Source organism: Oncorhynchus keta, chromosome 19 (genome assembly GCF_023373465.1).
Source record: "Oncorhynchus keta strain PuntledgeMale-10-30-2019 chromosome 19, Oket_V2, whole genome shotgun sequence".
Lineage (NCBI taxonomy): Eukaryota > Metazoa > Chordata > Actinopteri > Salmoniformes > Salmonidae > Oncorhynchus > Oncorhynchus keta.
This window is the reverse complement of record NC_068439.1, coordinates 2667238-2683252: the sequence shown is the minus strand read 5'-3', so window position 1 is coordinate 2683252 and position 16015 is coordinate 2667238. Positions and strand designations below refer to the sequence as shown.

Here is a 16015-nt window from a genome sequence, read left to right as displayed (position 1 = left end):
ACCAGTACAGAGGGATAAACCAACAAGTGATATGTGTTTCAGTGAGATTGGGCTTTCTAGCATTTATAACAATGGTTATCAACTGTCTTGCCGGGATGAAACGGAAGTCACAGACAATTGAGGATGTGGTGGCAGCTGCAGAGAGGTATGTGAGACTGGACGGCAGAAGAGTTACAGGGTGTGTTCAGTGATGGTGTCCCATGGTTGGCCTGAGGTAGGATTAGATAGATGTAAATAGTGGATTAGGGTGGTGGGTGTTTTTAGTGAGTGTAGGGTTAGATGGTATTTTGTTTTAATTTCTTTTTTAAATTTCAAGCAAAGTAATAAGGAAGTTGTACTCCAGTCAGGTAGGTGGCGGTAATGCAACATTCGTTGGCTGTCAACTGCTGTTAAACCTCAAATAAGAAGTAAAAATGCTTTTGCTTCGCATCTAAAACAAGATTACGTGTCGCTATAAAATTGATAAAACCATGAGTAATATCTCCAAGTCCGTGTCGACTTTAGAAGAAACGAGGACTGGTCTGTGTGATGAGTTTGTGACCGTAACAGGATCCGATAGCTCCGTGGCTCAATGTTACCTTGCTGAAAATGACTGGGAAATGGAGGTATAGCAAATTATCCTGCTTCAATCAGTCCATTTTATTAGTTAACATTGGAGGACTACACAACTTTGGAACACAGACCCTTTTTTTCTCTCAGTCTGCAATGACAGACATAAAAGTTGGTCAGAAATTATATTGCCTTAAAAACAGTTTCTAATATATAGAGTAAAATAAGTTTTCCCATCTGTAGTCGGATCGAGGCTGCGCCGTGAGATATGTCTCGGGGGAAATGTAACCAACCCAGGGTTGGGAGATGACCGTGCACTCTTAATTATATCACCAACTGAGAAATGGACAATTTCAATACTGCTGTTTGTTCATCAGCATGCTAGGCTAACTAATGCTATAGCAGCACATTGGATTCGACAAACACTTCCGGTAGCTGCTCATCCCAACGTTAGGGCGTCTTATTTCCATGGAATCCAACGCGTTGGACATTTAACTTAACGTAATTAACTATCATTTTAGTTTTTAAGGTCTGGAGGGGGGGAAAAAAAACATTAACCTTCTTCTCTATACTGCATGTATGTTGTGTTACCTTTTCAGAGAGCTCTGAACTCATTTTTCGAGGCTGACATGGAGGCAGTTTTTACAGTGGAAGATTCACCAAAAAAGGACATCAGCCCCCCTAAAGTTAAAAGACAGAAATTGGACAAACCACAGGGGAAAATAGACTGGTATGTATTGTGATATATATTCATGCGTTGGCCTGTCTACAATATCAATGTTTATTTTGTCATTTTGGCAAGTGTAAAATAAACTGTGAGCCTCTGTAACCTTTATATAACTAGGCAAGTTATTTACAATGCTGGTCTAGATATTTTCTGTAGTCCAGTGTTTCCCAGTCCTGGGGGCCCAAAGGGGTTTTAGTTACTGCCTTATCAATTACCCTCAACACTTTAGGTTCAAATAATCAAAGGCTTGATGATTAATTGAATCAAGTGTGTTAGTGCAAAAACCGAAATGTGCACCCCCTTTGGGCCCTCGGGACTGGAAAACACTGCCCTAATCTGTCCTTGTAAATCCTGCAGCATTGACCTGACCACAGAAGAGCCTGCCTGTTCCAGCAGCGCCAAGTCGACCAGCTCCTCCCAGTCAGTGGAACCCAAAGCTGAAGTTAAAACCTCGGGCTCTGAGGAGCAGGATGACGGCAAACTGTCACTGATCTCTTGGAATGTAGATGGTCTGGACACCGTGAACCTGGGAGAGCGTGCTAGGGGTCTCTGTTCCTATCTGGCCCTGTGAGTCGCTGTTCGTTAGCTGTCTTTAGTCAGCCATTATGGGACCATGTCAAATACTTTCCTTAACATCCTCACTCTTAACCCAAGGACTTTTCTCTGGGTTACTTGAACTGCATCCCAAATGGCACCCTATTCCCTATATAGTGTACTACTTTAGACCAGAGCCCTATGGAACCCTATTCCCTATATAGTGCACTACTTTAGACCAGAGCCCTATGGAACACTATTCCCTATTATAGTGTACTACTTTAGACCAGAGCCCTATGGAACACTATTCCCTATATAGTGCACTACTTTAGACCAGAGCCCTATGGAACACTATTCCCTATATAGTACACTACTTTAGACCAGAGCCCTATGGAACCCTATTCCCTATATAGTGCACTACTTTAGACCAGAGCCCTATGGAACACTATTCCCTATTATAGTGTACTACTTTAGACCAGAGCCCTATGGAACACTATTCCCTATATAGTGCACTACTTTAGACCAGAGCCCTATGGAACCCTATTCCCTATATAGTACACTACTTTAGACCAGAGCCCTATGGAACCCTATTCCCTATATAGTACACTACTTTAGACCAGAGCCCTATGGAACCCTATTCCCTATATAGTACACTACTTTAGACCAGAGCCCTATGGAACCCTATTCCCTATATAGTGCACTACTTTAGACCAGGACCCTATGGAACCCTATTCCCTATATAGTACACTACTTTAAACCAGAGCCCTATGGAACCCTATTCCCTATATAGTACACTACTTTAGACCAGGCTTGAATTTTCATGTTGATTTTTAAGGTTAACCATATTACAATGATTTTTAGATACAAAGATTATATACTTTATACTACACTATATATATATAAAGATTATATACTATATACTACACTATATATACAAAGATTATATACTTTTTTTCTTCTGGATTTTGGCAATTCTCCCGCCGCCCCATTTTCATATCAGGGACCCCTAGTTTAGGAACAGCCGGCCCGGGGTTTAGGGAACAGCCGGCCCGGGGTTTAGGGAACAGCCGGCCCGGGGTTTAGGGAACAGGTGGCCTAGTGTTTTAGGAACAGCTGGCCTAGTGTTTTAGGAACAGCTGGCCTAGTGTTTTAGGGAACAGCTGGCCTAGTGTTTTGGGGAACAGCTGGCCTAGTGTTTTGGGAACAGCTGGCCAAGTGTTTTAGGAACAGCTGGCCTAGTGTTTTAGGAACAGCTGGCCTAGTGTTTTAGGAACAGCTGGCCTAGTGTTTTAGGGAACAGCTGGCCTAGTGTTTTAGGGAACAGCTGGCCTAGTGTTTTAGGGAACAGCTGGCCTAGTGTTTTGGGGAACAGCTGGCCTAGTGTTTTAGGGAACAGCTGGCCTAGTGTTTTGGGGAACAGTTGGCCTAGTGTTTTAGGGAACAGCTGGCCTAGTGTTTTGGGGAACAGCTGGCCTAGTGTTTTAGGGAACAGCTGGCCTAGTGTTTTAGGGAACAGCTGGCCTAGTGTTTTAGGGAACAGCTGGTCTAGTGTTTTAGGGAACAGCTGGTCTAGTGTTTTAGGGAACAGCTGGCCTAGTGTTTTAGAGAACAGCTGGCCTAGTGTTTTAGAGAACAGCTGGCCTAGTGTTTTGGGAACAGACGGCCTAGTGTTTTGGGAACAGACGGCCTAGTGTTTTAGGGAACAGCCGGCCTAGTGTTTTAGGGAACAGCTGGCCTAGTGTTTTAGGGAACAGCTGGCCTAGTGTTTTAGGGAACAGCCGGCCTGGGGTTTAGGGAACAGCCGGCCTAGTGTTTTAGGGAACAGCTGGCCCGGGGTTTAGGGAACAGCCGGCCTGTGTTTTAGGGAACAGCCGGCCTAGTGTTTTAGGGAACAGCCGGCCTAGTGTTTTAGGGAACAGCCGGCCTAGTGTTTTAGGAACAGCTGGCCTAGTGTTTTAAACAGCCGGCCTAGTGTTTTAGGGAACAGCCGGCCTAGTGTTTTAGGGAACAGCCGGCCTAGTGTTTTAGGGAACAGCCGGCCTAGTGTTTTAGGGAACAGCCGGCCTAGTGTTTTGGGGAACAGCTGGCCTAGTGTTTTGGGGAACAGCTGGCCTAGTGTTTTGGGGAACAGCTGGCCTAGTGTTTTAGGAACAGCTGGCCTAGTGTTTTAGGAACAGCTGGCCTAGTGTTTTAGGAACAGCTGGCCTAGTGTTTTAGGAACAGCTGGCCTAGTGTTTTGGGGAACAGCTGGCCTAGTGTTTTGGGGAACAGCTGGCCTAGTGTTTTGGGGAACAGCTGGCCTAGTGTTTTGGGAACAGCTGGCCAAGTGTTTTAGGAACAGCTGGCCTAGTGTTTTAGGGAACAGCTGGCCTAGTGTTTTAGGGAACAGTTGGCCTAGTGTTTTAGGGAACAGTTGGCCTAGTGTTTTAGGGAACAGTTGGCCTAGTGTTTTAGGGAACAGCTGGCCTAGTGTTTTGGGGAACAGCTGGCCTAGTGTTTTAGGGAACAGCTGGCCTAGTGTTTCGGGGAACAGTTGTCCTAGTGTTTTAGGGAACAGCTGGCCTAGTGTTTTGGGGAACAGCTGGCCTAGTGTTTTGGGGAACAGCTGGCCTAGTGTTTTGGGAACAGCTGGCCTAGTGTTTTAGGGAACAGCTGGCCTAGTGTTTCGGGGAACAGTTGGCCTAGTGTTTTAGGGAACAGCTGGCCTAGTGTTTTGGGGAACAGCTGGCCTAGTGTTTTGGGGAACAGCTGGCCTAGTGTTTTGGGGAACAGCTGGCCTAGTGTTTTAGGGAACAGCTGGCCTAGTGTTTTAGGGAACAGCTGGCCTAGTGATTTAGGAACAGCTGGCCTAGTGATTTAGGAACAGCTGGCCTAGTGTTTTAGGAACAGCTGGCCTAGTGTTTTAGGGAACAGTTGGCCTAGTGTTTTAGGGAACAGCCGGCCTAGTGTTTTAGGGAACAGCCGGCCTAGTGTTTTAGGGAACAGCCGGCCTAGTGTTTTAGGGAACAGCCGGCCCTAGTGTTTTAGGGAACAGCCGGCCTAGTGTTTTAGGGAACAGCCGGCCTAGTGTTTTAGGGAACAGCCGGCCTAGTGTTTTAGGGAACAGCCGGCCTAGTGTTTTAGGGAACAGCCGGCCTAGTGTTTTAGGGAACAGCCGGCCTAGTGTTTTAGGGAACAGCTGGCCCGGGGTTTAGGGAACAGCTGGCCTAGTGTTTTAGGGAACAGCTGGCCTAGTGTTTTGGGAACAGCTGGCCTAGTGTTTTAGGGAACAGCTGGCCTTTAGGGAACAGCCGGCCTAGTGTTTTAGGGAACAGCCGGCCTAGTGTTTTAGGGAACAGCTGGCCTAGTGTTTTAGGGAACAGCTGGCCTAGTGTTTTAGGGAACAGCCGGCCTGGGGTTTAGGGAACAGCCGGCCCTGGGTTTAGGGAACAGCCGGCCCTGGGTTTAGGGAACAGCCGGCCCTGGGTTTAGGGAACAGCCGGCCCGGGGTTTAGGGAACAGCCGGCCCGGGGTTTAGGGAACAGCCGGCCCGGGGTTTAGGGAACAGCCGGCCCGGGGTTTAGGGAACAGCCGGCCCGGGGTTTAGGGAACAGCCGGCCCGGGGTTTAGGGAACAGCCGGCCCGGGGTTTAGGGAACAGCCGGCCCGGGGTTTAGGGAACAGCCGGCCAGGGGTTTAGGGAACAGCTGGCCCGGGGTTTAGGGAACAGCCGGCCTGGGGTTTAGGGAACAGCTGGCCTGGGGTTTAGGGAACAGCCGGCCTGGGGTTTAGGGAACAGCCGGCCTGGGGTTTAGGGAACAGCTGGCCTGGGGCTCTGGTTTTTGGGTCTATGTAGAATACACACAACCTATGTGAAATGCATGGCTAACATCCTTCCTCTAAACTCAAGGACATGTCTCTGGGATCGCCTACACTTCAGGCAGATCCAAAACGTCACGGGGGAATTATGGGACGAAATTCACAGAAATGTCTTTTGCATTTGAAATGGACACTAGTTGTGGATATGATGGGTCTGTCTGTTAACATATTTTAACGTCGTTCTCTCCTCTCCTTTAAGGTACACCCCTGACGTGGTGTTTCTGCAGGAACTCATTGAACCGTATGTTCAGTACCTCAAGAAGCGAGCCGTCAGCTACACCGTCATTGAGGGTATGGTGTGGCAGTTTTACCATATCTAGATAACACCTACATTCCCATAGTAGCACAATACTTAGGATGCGCAATTAGTTACGGAAAGGGGGGATAACTTGTCAGTTGTTCAACAGAAATGTGTCTTCTGCATATAACCCAACCCCTCTGAATCAGAGAGGTGAGGGTCGCTGCCTTAATCAACATCCACGTCTTCGGCGCCAGGGGAACAGTGGGTTAACTGCCTTGTTCAGGGGAACAGTGGGTTAACTGCCTTGTCCAGGGGAACAGTGGGTTAACTGCCTTGATCAGGGGAACAGCGGGTTAACTGCCTTGTCCAGGGGAACAGTGGGTTAACTTCCTTGTTCAGGGGAACAGTGGGTTAACTGCCTCTTTCAGGGAACAGTGGGTTAACTGCCTCGTTCAGGGGAACAGTGGGTTAACTGCCTCGTTCAGGGAACAGTGGGTTAACTGCCTCGTTCAGGGGAACAGTGGGTTAACTGCCTCGTTCAGGGGAACAGTGGGTTAACTGCCTCGTTCAGGGGAACAGTGGGTTAACTGCCTCGTCCAGGGGAACAGTGGGTTAACTGCCTCGTTCAGGGGAACAGTGGGTTAACTGCCTCGTTCAGGGGAACAGTGGGTTAACTGCCTTGTCCAGGGGAACAGTGGGTTAACTGCCTCGTCCAGGGGAACAGTGGGTTAACTGCCTTGTCCAGGGGAACAGTGGGTTAACTGCCTCGTTCAGGGGAACAGCGGGTTAACTGCCTTGTCCAGGGGAACAGTGGGTTAACTGCCTCGTTCAGGGGAACAGCGGGTTAACTGCCTTGTTCAGGGGAACAGTGGGTTAACTGCCTCGTTCAGGGGGGCAAAAAAGTATTTAGTCAGCCACCAATTGTGCAAGTTCTCCCACTTAAAGATGAGAGAGGCCTGTAATTTTCATCATATGTACACTTCAACTATGACAGATAAAATGAGAGAGAAGAAAATCACATTGTAGGATTTTTAATGAATTTATTTGCAAATTATGGTGGGGCATTGGAATAAACATGGGCCAGCATCCCTGTGGAGCGCTTTGGACACCTTGTAGAGTCCATCCCCAGACAAAGTGAGGCTGTTCTGAGGGCAAAAGGGGGTGCAACTCAATATTAGGAAGTTGTCCCTAATATTTTGTAGAATCTCTGTGTGAGATATATATAAATAAATAAATAAATTATGCCATGACACATTTTACTTCCTCATTGTCAGGAGGCGAGGAGGGGTACTTCACCGGTTTGATGCTGAAGAAGTCCAGAGTCAAACTCCTGAATAGTGACATCATCAGTTACCCGACCACTCAGATGATGAGGAATCTGCTCCTTGCTCAAGTAGGTTTAGTTTTAAAACCCAGGAGTCGTAAACGGGTCATTGTCTTTATTACTACACAGCTTATGGTAGCGCTGTCGCTGTGCGTGTCCATTGGGCCTCAGGTGACGTTCAGGGACCAGGAGCTGTGCGTGATGACGTCCCACTTTGAGAGCTGTAAGGGACAGGCAGAGGAGAGGATGAAACAGCTGAGTGTGGTGCTGAAGAGGATGAGGGAGGCTCCCACTAACGTGACTGTCCTATTTGGAGGGGACACTAACCTGAGGGACGCCGAGGTTAGGTCTCTCTCTGCGTTATCCTGAAACCATTCTTTCTCTCTGGCCTCTCATTCTTTCTCATCAATGTCAAATTTATTTATATAGCCCTTCGTACATCAGCTGATATCTCAAAGTGCTGTACAGAAACCCAGCCTAAAACCCCAAACAGCAAGCAATACAGGTGTAGTAGAAGCACGGTGGCTAGGAAAAACTCCAAAACCTAGAGAGGAACCAGGCTATGAGGGGTGGCCAGTCCTCTTCTGGCTGTGCCAGGTGGAGATTATAACAGAACATGGCCAAGATGTTCAAATGTTCAGCATGGTCAAATAATAACAATCACAGTAGTTGTCGAGGGTGCAGCAAGTCAGCACCTCAGGAGTAAATGTCAGTTGGCTTTTCATAGCCGATCATTAAGAGTATCTCTACCACTCCTGCTGTCTCTAGAGAGTTGAAAACAGCAGGTCTGGGACAGGTAGCACCACATTCAGAGTATCTCTACCACTCCTGCTGTCTCTAGAGAGTTGAAAACAGCAGGTCTGGGACAGGTAGCACCACCACTCCTGCTGTCTCTAGAGAGTTGAAAACAGCAGGTCTGGGACAGGTAGCACCACATTCAGAGTATCTCTACCACTCCTGCTGTCTCTAGAGAGTTGAAAACAGCAGGTCTGGGACAGGTAGCACCACATTCAGAGTATCTCTACCACTCCTGCTGTCTCTAGAGAGTTGAAAACAGCAGGTCTGGGACAGGTAGCACCACATTCAGAGTATCTCTACCGTTCCTGCTGTCTCTAGAGAGTTGAAAACAGCAGGTCTGGGACAGGTAGCACCACATTCAGAGTATCTCTACCACTCCTGCCGTCTCTAGAGAGTTGAAAACAGCAGGTCTGGGACAGGTAGCACCACATTCAGAGTATCTCTACCACTCCTGCCGTCTCTAAAACAGCAGGTCTGGGACAGGTAGCACCACATTCAGAGTATCTCTACCGTTCCTGCTGTCTCTAGAGAGTTGAAAACAGCAGGTCTGGGACAGGTAGCACCACATTCAGAGTATCTCTACCGTTCCTGCTGTCTCTAGAGAGTTGAAAACAGCAGGTCTGGGACAGGTAGCACCACATTCAGAGTATCTCTACCACTCCTGCCGTCTCTAGAGAGTTGAAAACAGCAGGTCTGGGACAGGTAGCACCACATTCAGAGTATCTCTACCACTTCCTGCTGTCTCTAGAGAGTTGAAAAACAGCAGGTCTGGGACAGGTAGCACCACATTCAGAGTATCTCTACCGTTCCTGCTGTCTCTAGAGAGTTGAAAACAGCAGGTCTGGGACAGGTAGCACCACATTCAGAGTATCTCTACCACTCCTGCTGTCTCTAGACAGTTGAAAACAGCAGGTCTGGGACAGGTAGCACCACATTCAGAGTATCTCTACCACTCCTGCTGTCTCTAGACAGTTGAAAACAGCAGGTCTGGGACAGGTAGCACCACATTCAGAGTATCTCTACCGTTCCTGCCGTCTCTAGACAGTTGAAAACAGCAGGTCTGAATCTGTCAACACTTTGTCTAACATTTTATTTCTGTCTCAGGTGACCAAGGTTGGAGGTCTGCCCGGTGGGGTGTGTGACGTGTGGGAGCAGCTGGGGAAACAGGAGCACTGCAGATACACCTGGGACACCAGGGCCAACAGCAACAAGAGTGTACCGTATGTCAGCAGGTGTCGTTTTGACCGCGTCTACCTCCGACCGGCCAAGGAGGGCCCCGGGTCCCGGATGACCCCAGACCACATGGCCCTGGTGGGTTTAGAGAAGCTGGACTGTGGTCGCTACACCAGTGATCACTGGGGAATCTACTGCAGCTTTATCCTTTAGCTCCTGAGACTTAAGGGTCGTGTCCCAAATTGATCCCTGTAGTGCACTGCTTTTGACCAGGAACCAATATGAGATGGGGAACATGTTTGCGTGTAGTGGTCCCAGCAGAGGCTAGAGGCTAACTTTCCTAACGAACAGTTAAAAGGTTATAGTTGCTCAAAAAAATAAAGGGAACACTAAAATAACACATCTGAATGAGATGTGATTGACTTGAAGTTACATTGTGTGGGTTTAAGTGTTCCCTTTTATTTTTTTTTGAGCAGTGTAGTTGCTCTAATATTGGATCGGTAGCAAACACAGTCTCTGTATGGCCACTGACTGTAGGATCAGAGACGGCTGGCTCACCTGTTATTGTAGTGCCTTGAGCTGAGGACAGGAAGGTTTCAATCTTGCCTTGGTCACCTCACGCCTAACACGCCCTCAGAATGGAAATGTTGAATGTCCGAAATGCCTCTCTATTTTAGTGCACTACTTTGGACCAGAGACCGTAAAACTGGTGAAAAGGAGTGCACTATATAGGGAATAGGGGTGTCATTTTGGACAGCAGCTGTGTGGATCTTATCCCAGTGTTTAAATGCTTTATGCTGTCGTCTCCTAATAGGCTTCGGCTCTCATTTTTTAAATTTCAATATGTGTTTGGTTTTAATTTCAGAAGTGTGACATGTGAAGATGATGATGATTTCCCTCAAGTTTATTTTTTAGTCCTGGACATTGAAATAAATACATTCTGGAATAAAAGGCATGTTTTTCTTCACCAGAGAGGCTTCTAATGACATCGTTTAAACTCCTAGGGAGTGACGTTGCACAAATTATCAAAATGCTCATCAATTTCCATGACAAAGGTTAGTTTAAGAGACATCTGTTCCTGTCTCACTGCCTTCTGTCAGAATTTGATTGGCCAATTTTATTTAATTTTTTTTTAAAGGAAGAAAGAGGACATGTCACGATGCTAAAAAGCTTTTTTTTTTTCAAGTTGGTGTCCTTGCCAACAATCCTCAGCCTACACAGCATGTTCTCTCCTCCTGGTCTCAGATTAGATCAGATTTCATTTTTGGTCCTTTACTGAAATGTCAAGCATGGAAACAGAATGAGATGAATTGCTATTTAGATTCAAAACAAATGACCCTCGTAGCATTTTGCTACGCGACAGTAACATGACAATATGTCACTGGACGGAGCAAACTGTTCAATTTATATATAATATTTTACTGAGTTACTGTTAACTCAAGGAAATGAGTCAATTGAAAACAATTAATTTGACCCTAATCTATAGCTTTCACATGATGGAGAATACAGCTCTGTTGGTCACAGATAAAAGGTAGTGATCAGAAAACCAGTCAGTATCTGGTGTGACATCTCCCCTTCACATAGAGATGATCAGGTTGTCCCACTACAATGACGGTGGGAACGAGGTTTTCATGGCTTCCATTCAGTAGACTGGCGTCTTTATCATGTGACCTGACAACCCCATGTCAAGACTTGCTGACCTCTCCAATTATATATATTTATATATACAGCCCCAGACAGGGTATGCATGATTCTGCCCGTTAATATCGTTCAGTTCAATCAACATCAATACAGCCACGTCATCACATTTTTGCTAAATTCAGGCCAGAGCGTACTTTGGTGTGAAAAGTGCAAATCAATCACAGAGCAGCGGCAAAGGCCCTTGTGAAGATGCTGGAGGAAACAGGTACGAAAGTATCTATATCCACAGTAAAACGAATAGCTAAATCAGACCATAATGTACTCGGGGCTCCTTGGCAGAACAGAACAACATTCCCTGCTGAGAATGTCTCTCCTTTTCCATCTGTTCCGGTCAGAACTGCAGAGCTGCTAAAATGATCCTGGAGCAGACAGCCAGGCCAGAGCAGGAGTGATGCTATTGGACAGCCAGGCCAGAGCAGGAGTGATGCTATTGGACAGCCAGGCCAGAGCAGGAGTGATGCTATTGGACAGCCAGGCCAGAGCAGGAGTGTTGCTATTGGACAGCCAGGCCAGAGCAGGAGTGATGCTATTGGACAGCCAGGCCAGGGCAGGAGTGATGCTATTGGACAGCCAGGCCAGAGCAGGAGTGTTGCTATTGGACAGCCAGGCCAGAGCAGGAGTGTTGCTATTGGACAGCCAGGCCAGAGCAGGAGTGTTGCTATTGGACAGCCAGGCCAGAGCAGGAGTGTTGCTATTGGACAGCCAGACCAGAGCAGGAGTGTTGCTATTGGACAGCCAGGCCAGGGCAGGAGTGATGCTATTGGACAGCCAGGCCAGGGCAGGAGTGATGCTATTGGACAGCCAGGCCAGGGCAGGAGTGATGCTATTGGACAGCCAGGCCAGAGCAGGAGTGTTGCTATTGGACAGCCAGGCCAGAGCAGGAGTGATGCTATTGGACAGCCAGGCCAGGGCAGGAGTGATGCTATTGGACAGCCAGGCCAGAGCAGGAGTGTTGCTATTGGACAGCCAGGCCAGAGCAGGAGTGATGCTATTGGACAGCCAGGCCAGAGCAGGAGTGATGCTATTGGACAGCCAGGCCAGGGCAGGAGTGATGCTATTGGACAGCCAGGCCAGAGCAGGAGTGTTGCTATTGGACAGCCAGGCCAGAGCAGGAGTGTTGCTATTGGACAGCCAGGCCAGAGCAGGAGTGATGCTATTGGACAGCCAGGCCAGAGCAGGAGTGTTGCTATTGGACAGCCAGGCCAGAGCAGGAGTGTTGCTATTGGACAGCCAGGCCAGAGCAGGAGTGATGCTATTGGACAGCCAGGCCAGAGCAGGAGTGATGCTATTGGACAGCCAGGCCAGAGCAGGAGTGATGCTATTGGACAGCCAGGCCAGAGCAGGAGTGATGCTATTGGACAGCCAGGCCAGAGCAGGAGTGATGCTATTGGACAGCCAGGCCAGAGCAGGAGTGTTGCTATTGGACAGCCAGGCCAGAGCAGGAGTGATGCTATTGGACAGCCAGGCCAGAGCAGGAGTGATGCTATTGGACAGCCAGGCCAGAGCAGGAGTGATGCTATTGGACAGCCAGGCCAGAGCAGGAGTGTTGCTATTGGACAGCCAGGCCAGAGCAGGAGTGATGCTATTGGACAGCCAGGCCAGAGCAGGAGTGTTGCTATTGGACAGCCAGGCCAAAGCAGGAGTGTTCCTATTGGTCAGCCAGGTTAAAACATAACTGTTCCTATTGGTCAGCCAGGTTAAAACATAACTGTTCCTATTGGTCAGCCAGGTTAAAACAGAACTGTTCCTATTGGTCAGTCAGATTAAAACAGAACTGTTCCTATTGGCCAGGCAGGACAGGATCCCCATGCCAAACCCCGACCTGGGTCCTATTCAAAACCAATGTTTCTTATTGAACAAGTTCAAGTTAGTGGAAAGGAGGTGCCTAATGAACACGAGTCAAAACTGATAGCAATGACAGTCTCCAATTGTGCCTTATAGTTTAAGATAAAGAGAATTCAACTACAGACTGAGACTTATTCCAAAAAGTCCCTACAATATTTCACAAATCATAATAAAAACAAATTAACCAAATAAAACCTGTGTAATATTAAGAGATGGATGGAACATGGAAACAGAACACAACAAACTCCTAGTTTTCACATTCATACTATTAGCAGCCAGAAGAGGACTGGCCACCCCTCAGAGCCTGGTTCCTCTCCACCCGGCACAGCCAGAAGAGGACTGGCCACCCCTCAGAGCCTGGTTCCTCTCCACCCGGCACAGCCAGAAGAGGACTGGCCACCCCACATAGCCTGGTTCCTCTCCCCCAGCACAGCCAGAAGAGGACTGGCCACCCCACATAGCCTGGTTCCTCTCCCCCAGCACAGCCAGAAGAGGACTGGCCACCCCACATAGCCTGGTTCCTCTCTAGGTTTATAATCCCAGCACAGCCAGAAGAGGACTGGCCACCCCTCAGAGCCTGGTTCCTCTCTACCCAGTACAGCCAGAAGAGGACTGGCCACCCCTCAGAGCCTGGTTCCTCTCCCCCAGCACAGCCAGAAGAGGACTGGCCACCCCACATAGCCTGGTTCCTCTCCCCCAGCACAGCCAGAAGCCAGGACTGGCCACCCCACATAGCCTGGTTCCTCTCCACCCAGCACAGCCAGAAGAGGACTGGCCACCCCACATAGCCTGGTTCCTCTCCCCCCAGCACAGCCAGAAGAGGACTGGCCACCCCACATAGCCTGGTTCCTCTCCCCCCAGCACAGCCAGAAGAGGACTGGCCACCCCACATAGCCTGGTTCCTCTCCCCCAGCACAGCCAGAAGAGGACTGGCCACCCCACATAGCCTGGTTCCTCTCCCCCCAGCACAGCCAGAAGAGGACTGGCCACCCCACATAGCCTGGTTCCTCTCCCCCAGCACAGCCAGAAGAGGACTGGCCACCCCACATAGCCTGGTTCCTCTCCCCCCAGCACAGCCAGAAGAGGACTGGCCACCCCACATAGCCTGGTTCCTCTCCCCAGCACAGCCATACTAAGCCACCGGACTGGCCACCCCTCATAGCCTGGTTCCTCTCCCCCAGCACATTCAGACTAGTCACCGGACACCTGGCCACCCCTCATAGCCTGGTTCCTCTCCCCCAGCACAGCCAGAAGAGGACTGGCCACCCCACATAGCCTGGTTCCTCTCCCCCCAGCACAGCCAGAAGAGGACTGGCCACCCCACATAGCCTGGTTCCTCTCCCCCAGCACATTCATACTATTAGCCACCGTGACACCTGGTCACCCCTCATAGCCTGGTTCCTCTCCCACCCAGCACATTCAGGACTATTAGTCACCGTGCCTACACCTGGCCACCCTCATAGCCTTTCCTTCCCCCAGCACAGCCAGTTTTTCCTAAGAGGACTGGCCACCCCACATAGCCTGGTTCCTCTCTAGGTTTCTTCCTAGGTTTTGGCCTTTCTAGGGAGTTTTTCCTAGCCACCGTGCTTCTACACCTGCATCGCTTTGCTGTTTGGGGTTTTAGGCTGGGTTTCTGTACAGCACTTTGAGATATCAGCTGATGTACGAAGGGCTTTATAAATACATTTGATTTGATACTCTACTGGTATTCTACTGATACTCTACTTAAAAAAAATCTAATTTTGTCTGTTATAGTTGAAGTGTACCTATGATGAAAATTACAGGCCTCTCTCATCTTTTTAAGTGGGAGAACTTGCACAACTGGTGGCTGACTAAATATTTTTTTGCCCCACTGTATATCTCACTGGTCACCCCCAAAGCCAACACCTCTTTGGCCGCCTTTCCTTCCAGTTCTCTGCTGACAGTGACTGGAGCGAATTGCAAAAATCGCTGAAGCTGGAGACATATATTTCCCTCACTGACTTTAAACATCAACTGTCTGAGCAGCAAACCAATCTCTGCAGCTGTACACAGTCCATCTGTAAATAGCCCATCCAATCTACCTACCTCATCCCCATATTGTTTTTAATTTACTTTTTTGTACACCAGTATTTTAACTTGCACATCATCATCTGCTCATCTATCACTCCAGTGTTAATTTGCTAAATTGTAATTACTTCGCTACTATGGCACATTTATTGCCTTACCTCCTTACACCATTTGCACACACTGTATGTAGACTTTTCTACTGTGTTATTGACTGTACGCTTGTTTATTCCATGGGTATCTCCGTGTTGCTTGTGATGCACTGCTTTGCTTTATCTTGGCCAGGTCACAGTTGTAAATGAGAACTTGTTCTTAACTGTCCCTGCCTGGTTCAATAAAGGGTTATATATATAAATACCTGATTAAATAAAGGGTTTTATATATAAATACCTGATTAAATAAAGGGTTATATATATAAATACCAGATTAAATAAAGGGTTATATATATAAATACCAGATTAAATAAAGGGGTTATATATATAAATACCAGATTATAAAGGGTTATATATATACATACATAAATAAAGGGTTATATATATAAATACCAGATTAAATAAAGGGTTATATACATTAAATATATATATATAAATACCAGATTAAATAAAGGGTTATATATATAAATACATATTAAATAAAGGGTTATATATATATATAAAGGGTTATATATATACATATATATATATATATATATATATATAAATACATATAAAGGGTTATATATATATAAATACCATTAAATAAAGGGTTATATATATATATATATATATATATACATATATGGTTAAATAAAACACTAGGTGGGTTTCCCCCATGTCCTGGCCCCTCCCCCGGTGCATAGCTTTTTGCCCAAGCACTACATTCAAATAAAATATCCCATAACTCAGTATACTCCAGACACCCTGGTTCGATTCCAGGCCGTATACAACCGGCCGTCATTGTATAAGAAATAACTATCCCCTCGTAAAAAAAAAAAAAAAGTACAATCTTCATGCTTAGATTATTTGAATCAGCTGTGAAGTGTTACGGCAAGAACCAAGAAGGTGGACCCTGGGGGCCCAGGGCTGAGTTTGGGAAACGCTGGCCTAAAGTGAAAGAGAAGGAAAAAATGAATTTAAAAAAAAACTCAGTGTGCTGTACCATTTATTTATTTCATCATTTATAAATGAGTTCAACGCATTGGCCCCTGGCCCCACACTGTAGAAGAGAAGCCACTGGCCCCT

At 47.5% G+C, this 16015-nt stretch overlaps 1 protein-coding gene and 1 long non-coding RNA gene across 6 annotated transcripts; both read left to right on the top strand.

The window, feature by feature from the left end:
• Positions 1 to 379: 379 nt before the first annotated feature.
• On the top strand, positions 380 to 10173 carry tdp2b (tyrosyl-DNA phosphodiesterase 2b). Its single transcript, XM_052469110.1, has 7 exons — positions 380 to 605; positions 1149 to 1279; positions 1634 to 1843; positions 5867 to 5958; positions 7183 to 7301; positions 7404 to 7574; positions 9135 to 10173. Exons 1-7 carry the CDS (start codon positions 471 to 473, stop codon positions 9414 to 9416), a joined length of 1140 nt encoding a protein of 379 aa, XP_052325070.1. The 5' UTR covers positions 380 to 470; the 3' UTR covers positions 9417 to 10173.
• On the top strand, positions 7582 to 9128 carry LOC127909121 (uncharacterized). 5 transcript variants are annotated; one of them, XR_008069756.1, is made up of 4 exons: positions 7582 to 8101; positions 8158 to 8303; positions 8660 to 8732; positions 8881 to 9128. It is a non-coding gene; the product is annotated as an uncharacterized LOC127909121 (long non-coding RNA). The 5 variants fall into 5 exon arrangements; XR_008069754.1 differs by lacking the exon at positions 8660 to 8732 and adding an exon at positions 8377 to 8449; XR_008069752.1 differs by lacking the exon at positions 8660 to 8732 and having other exon boundaries at positions 8954 to 9128.
• Positions 10174 to 16015: the final 5842 nt, after the last annotated feature.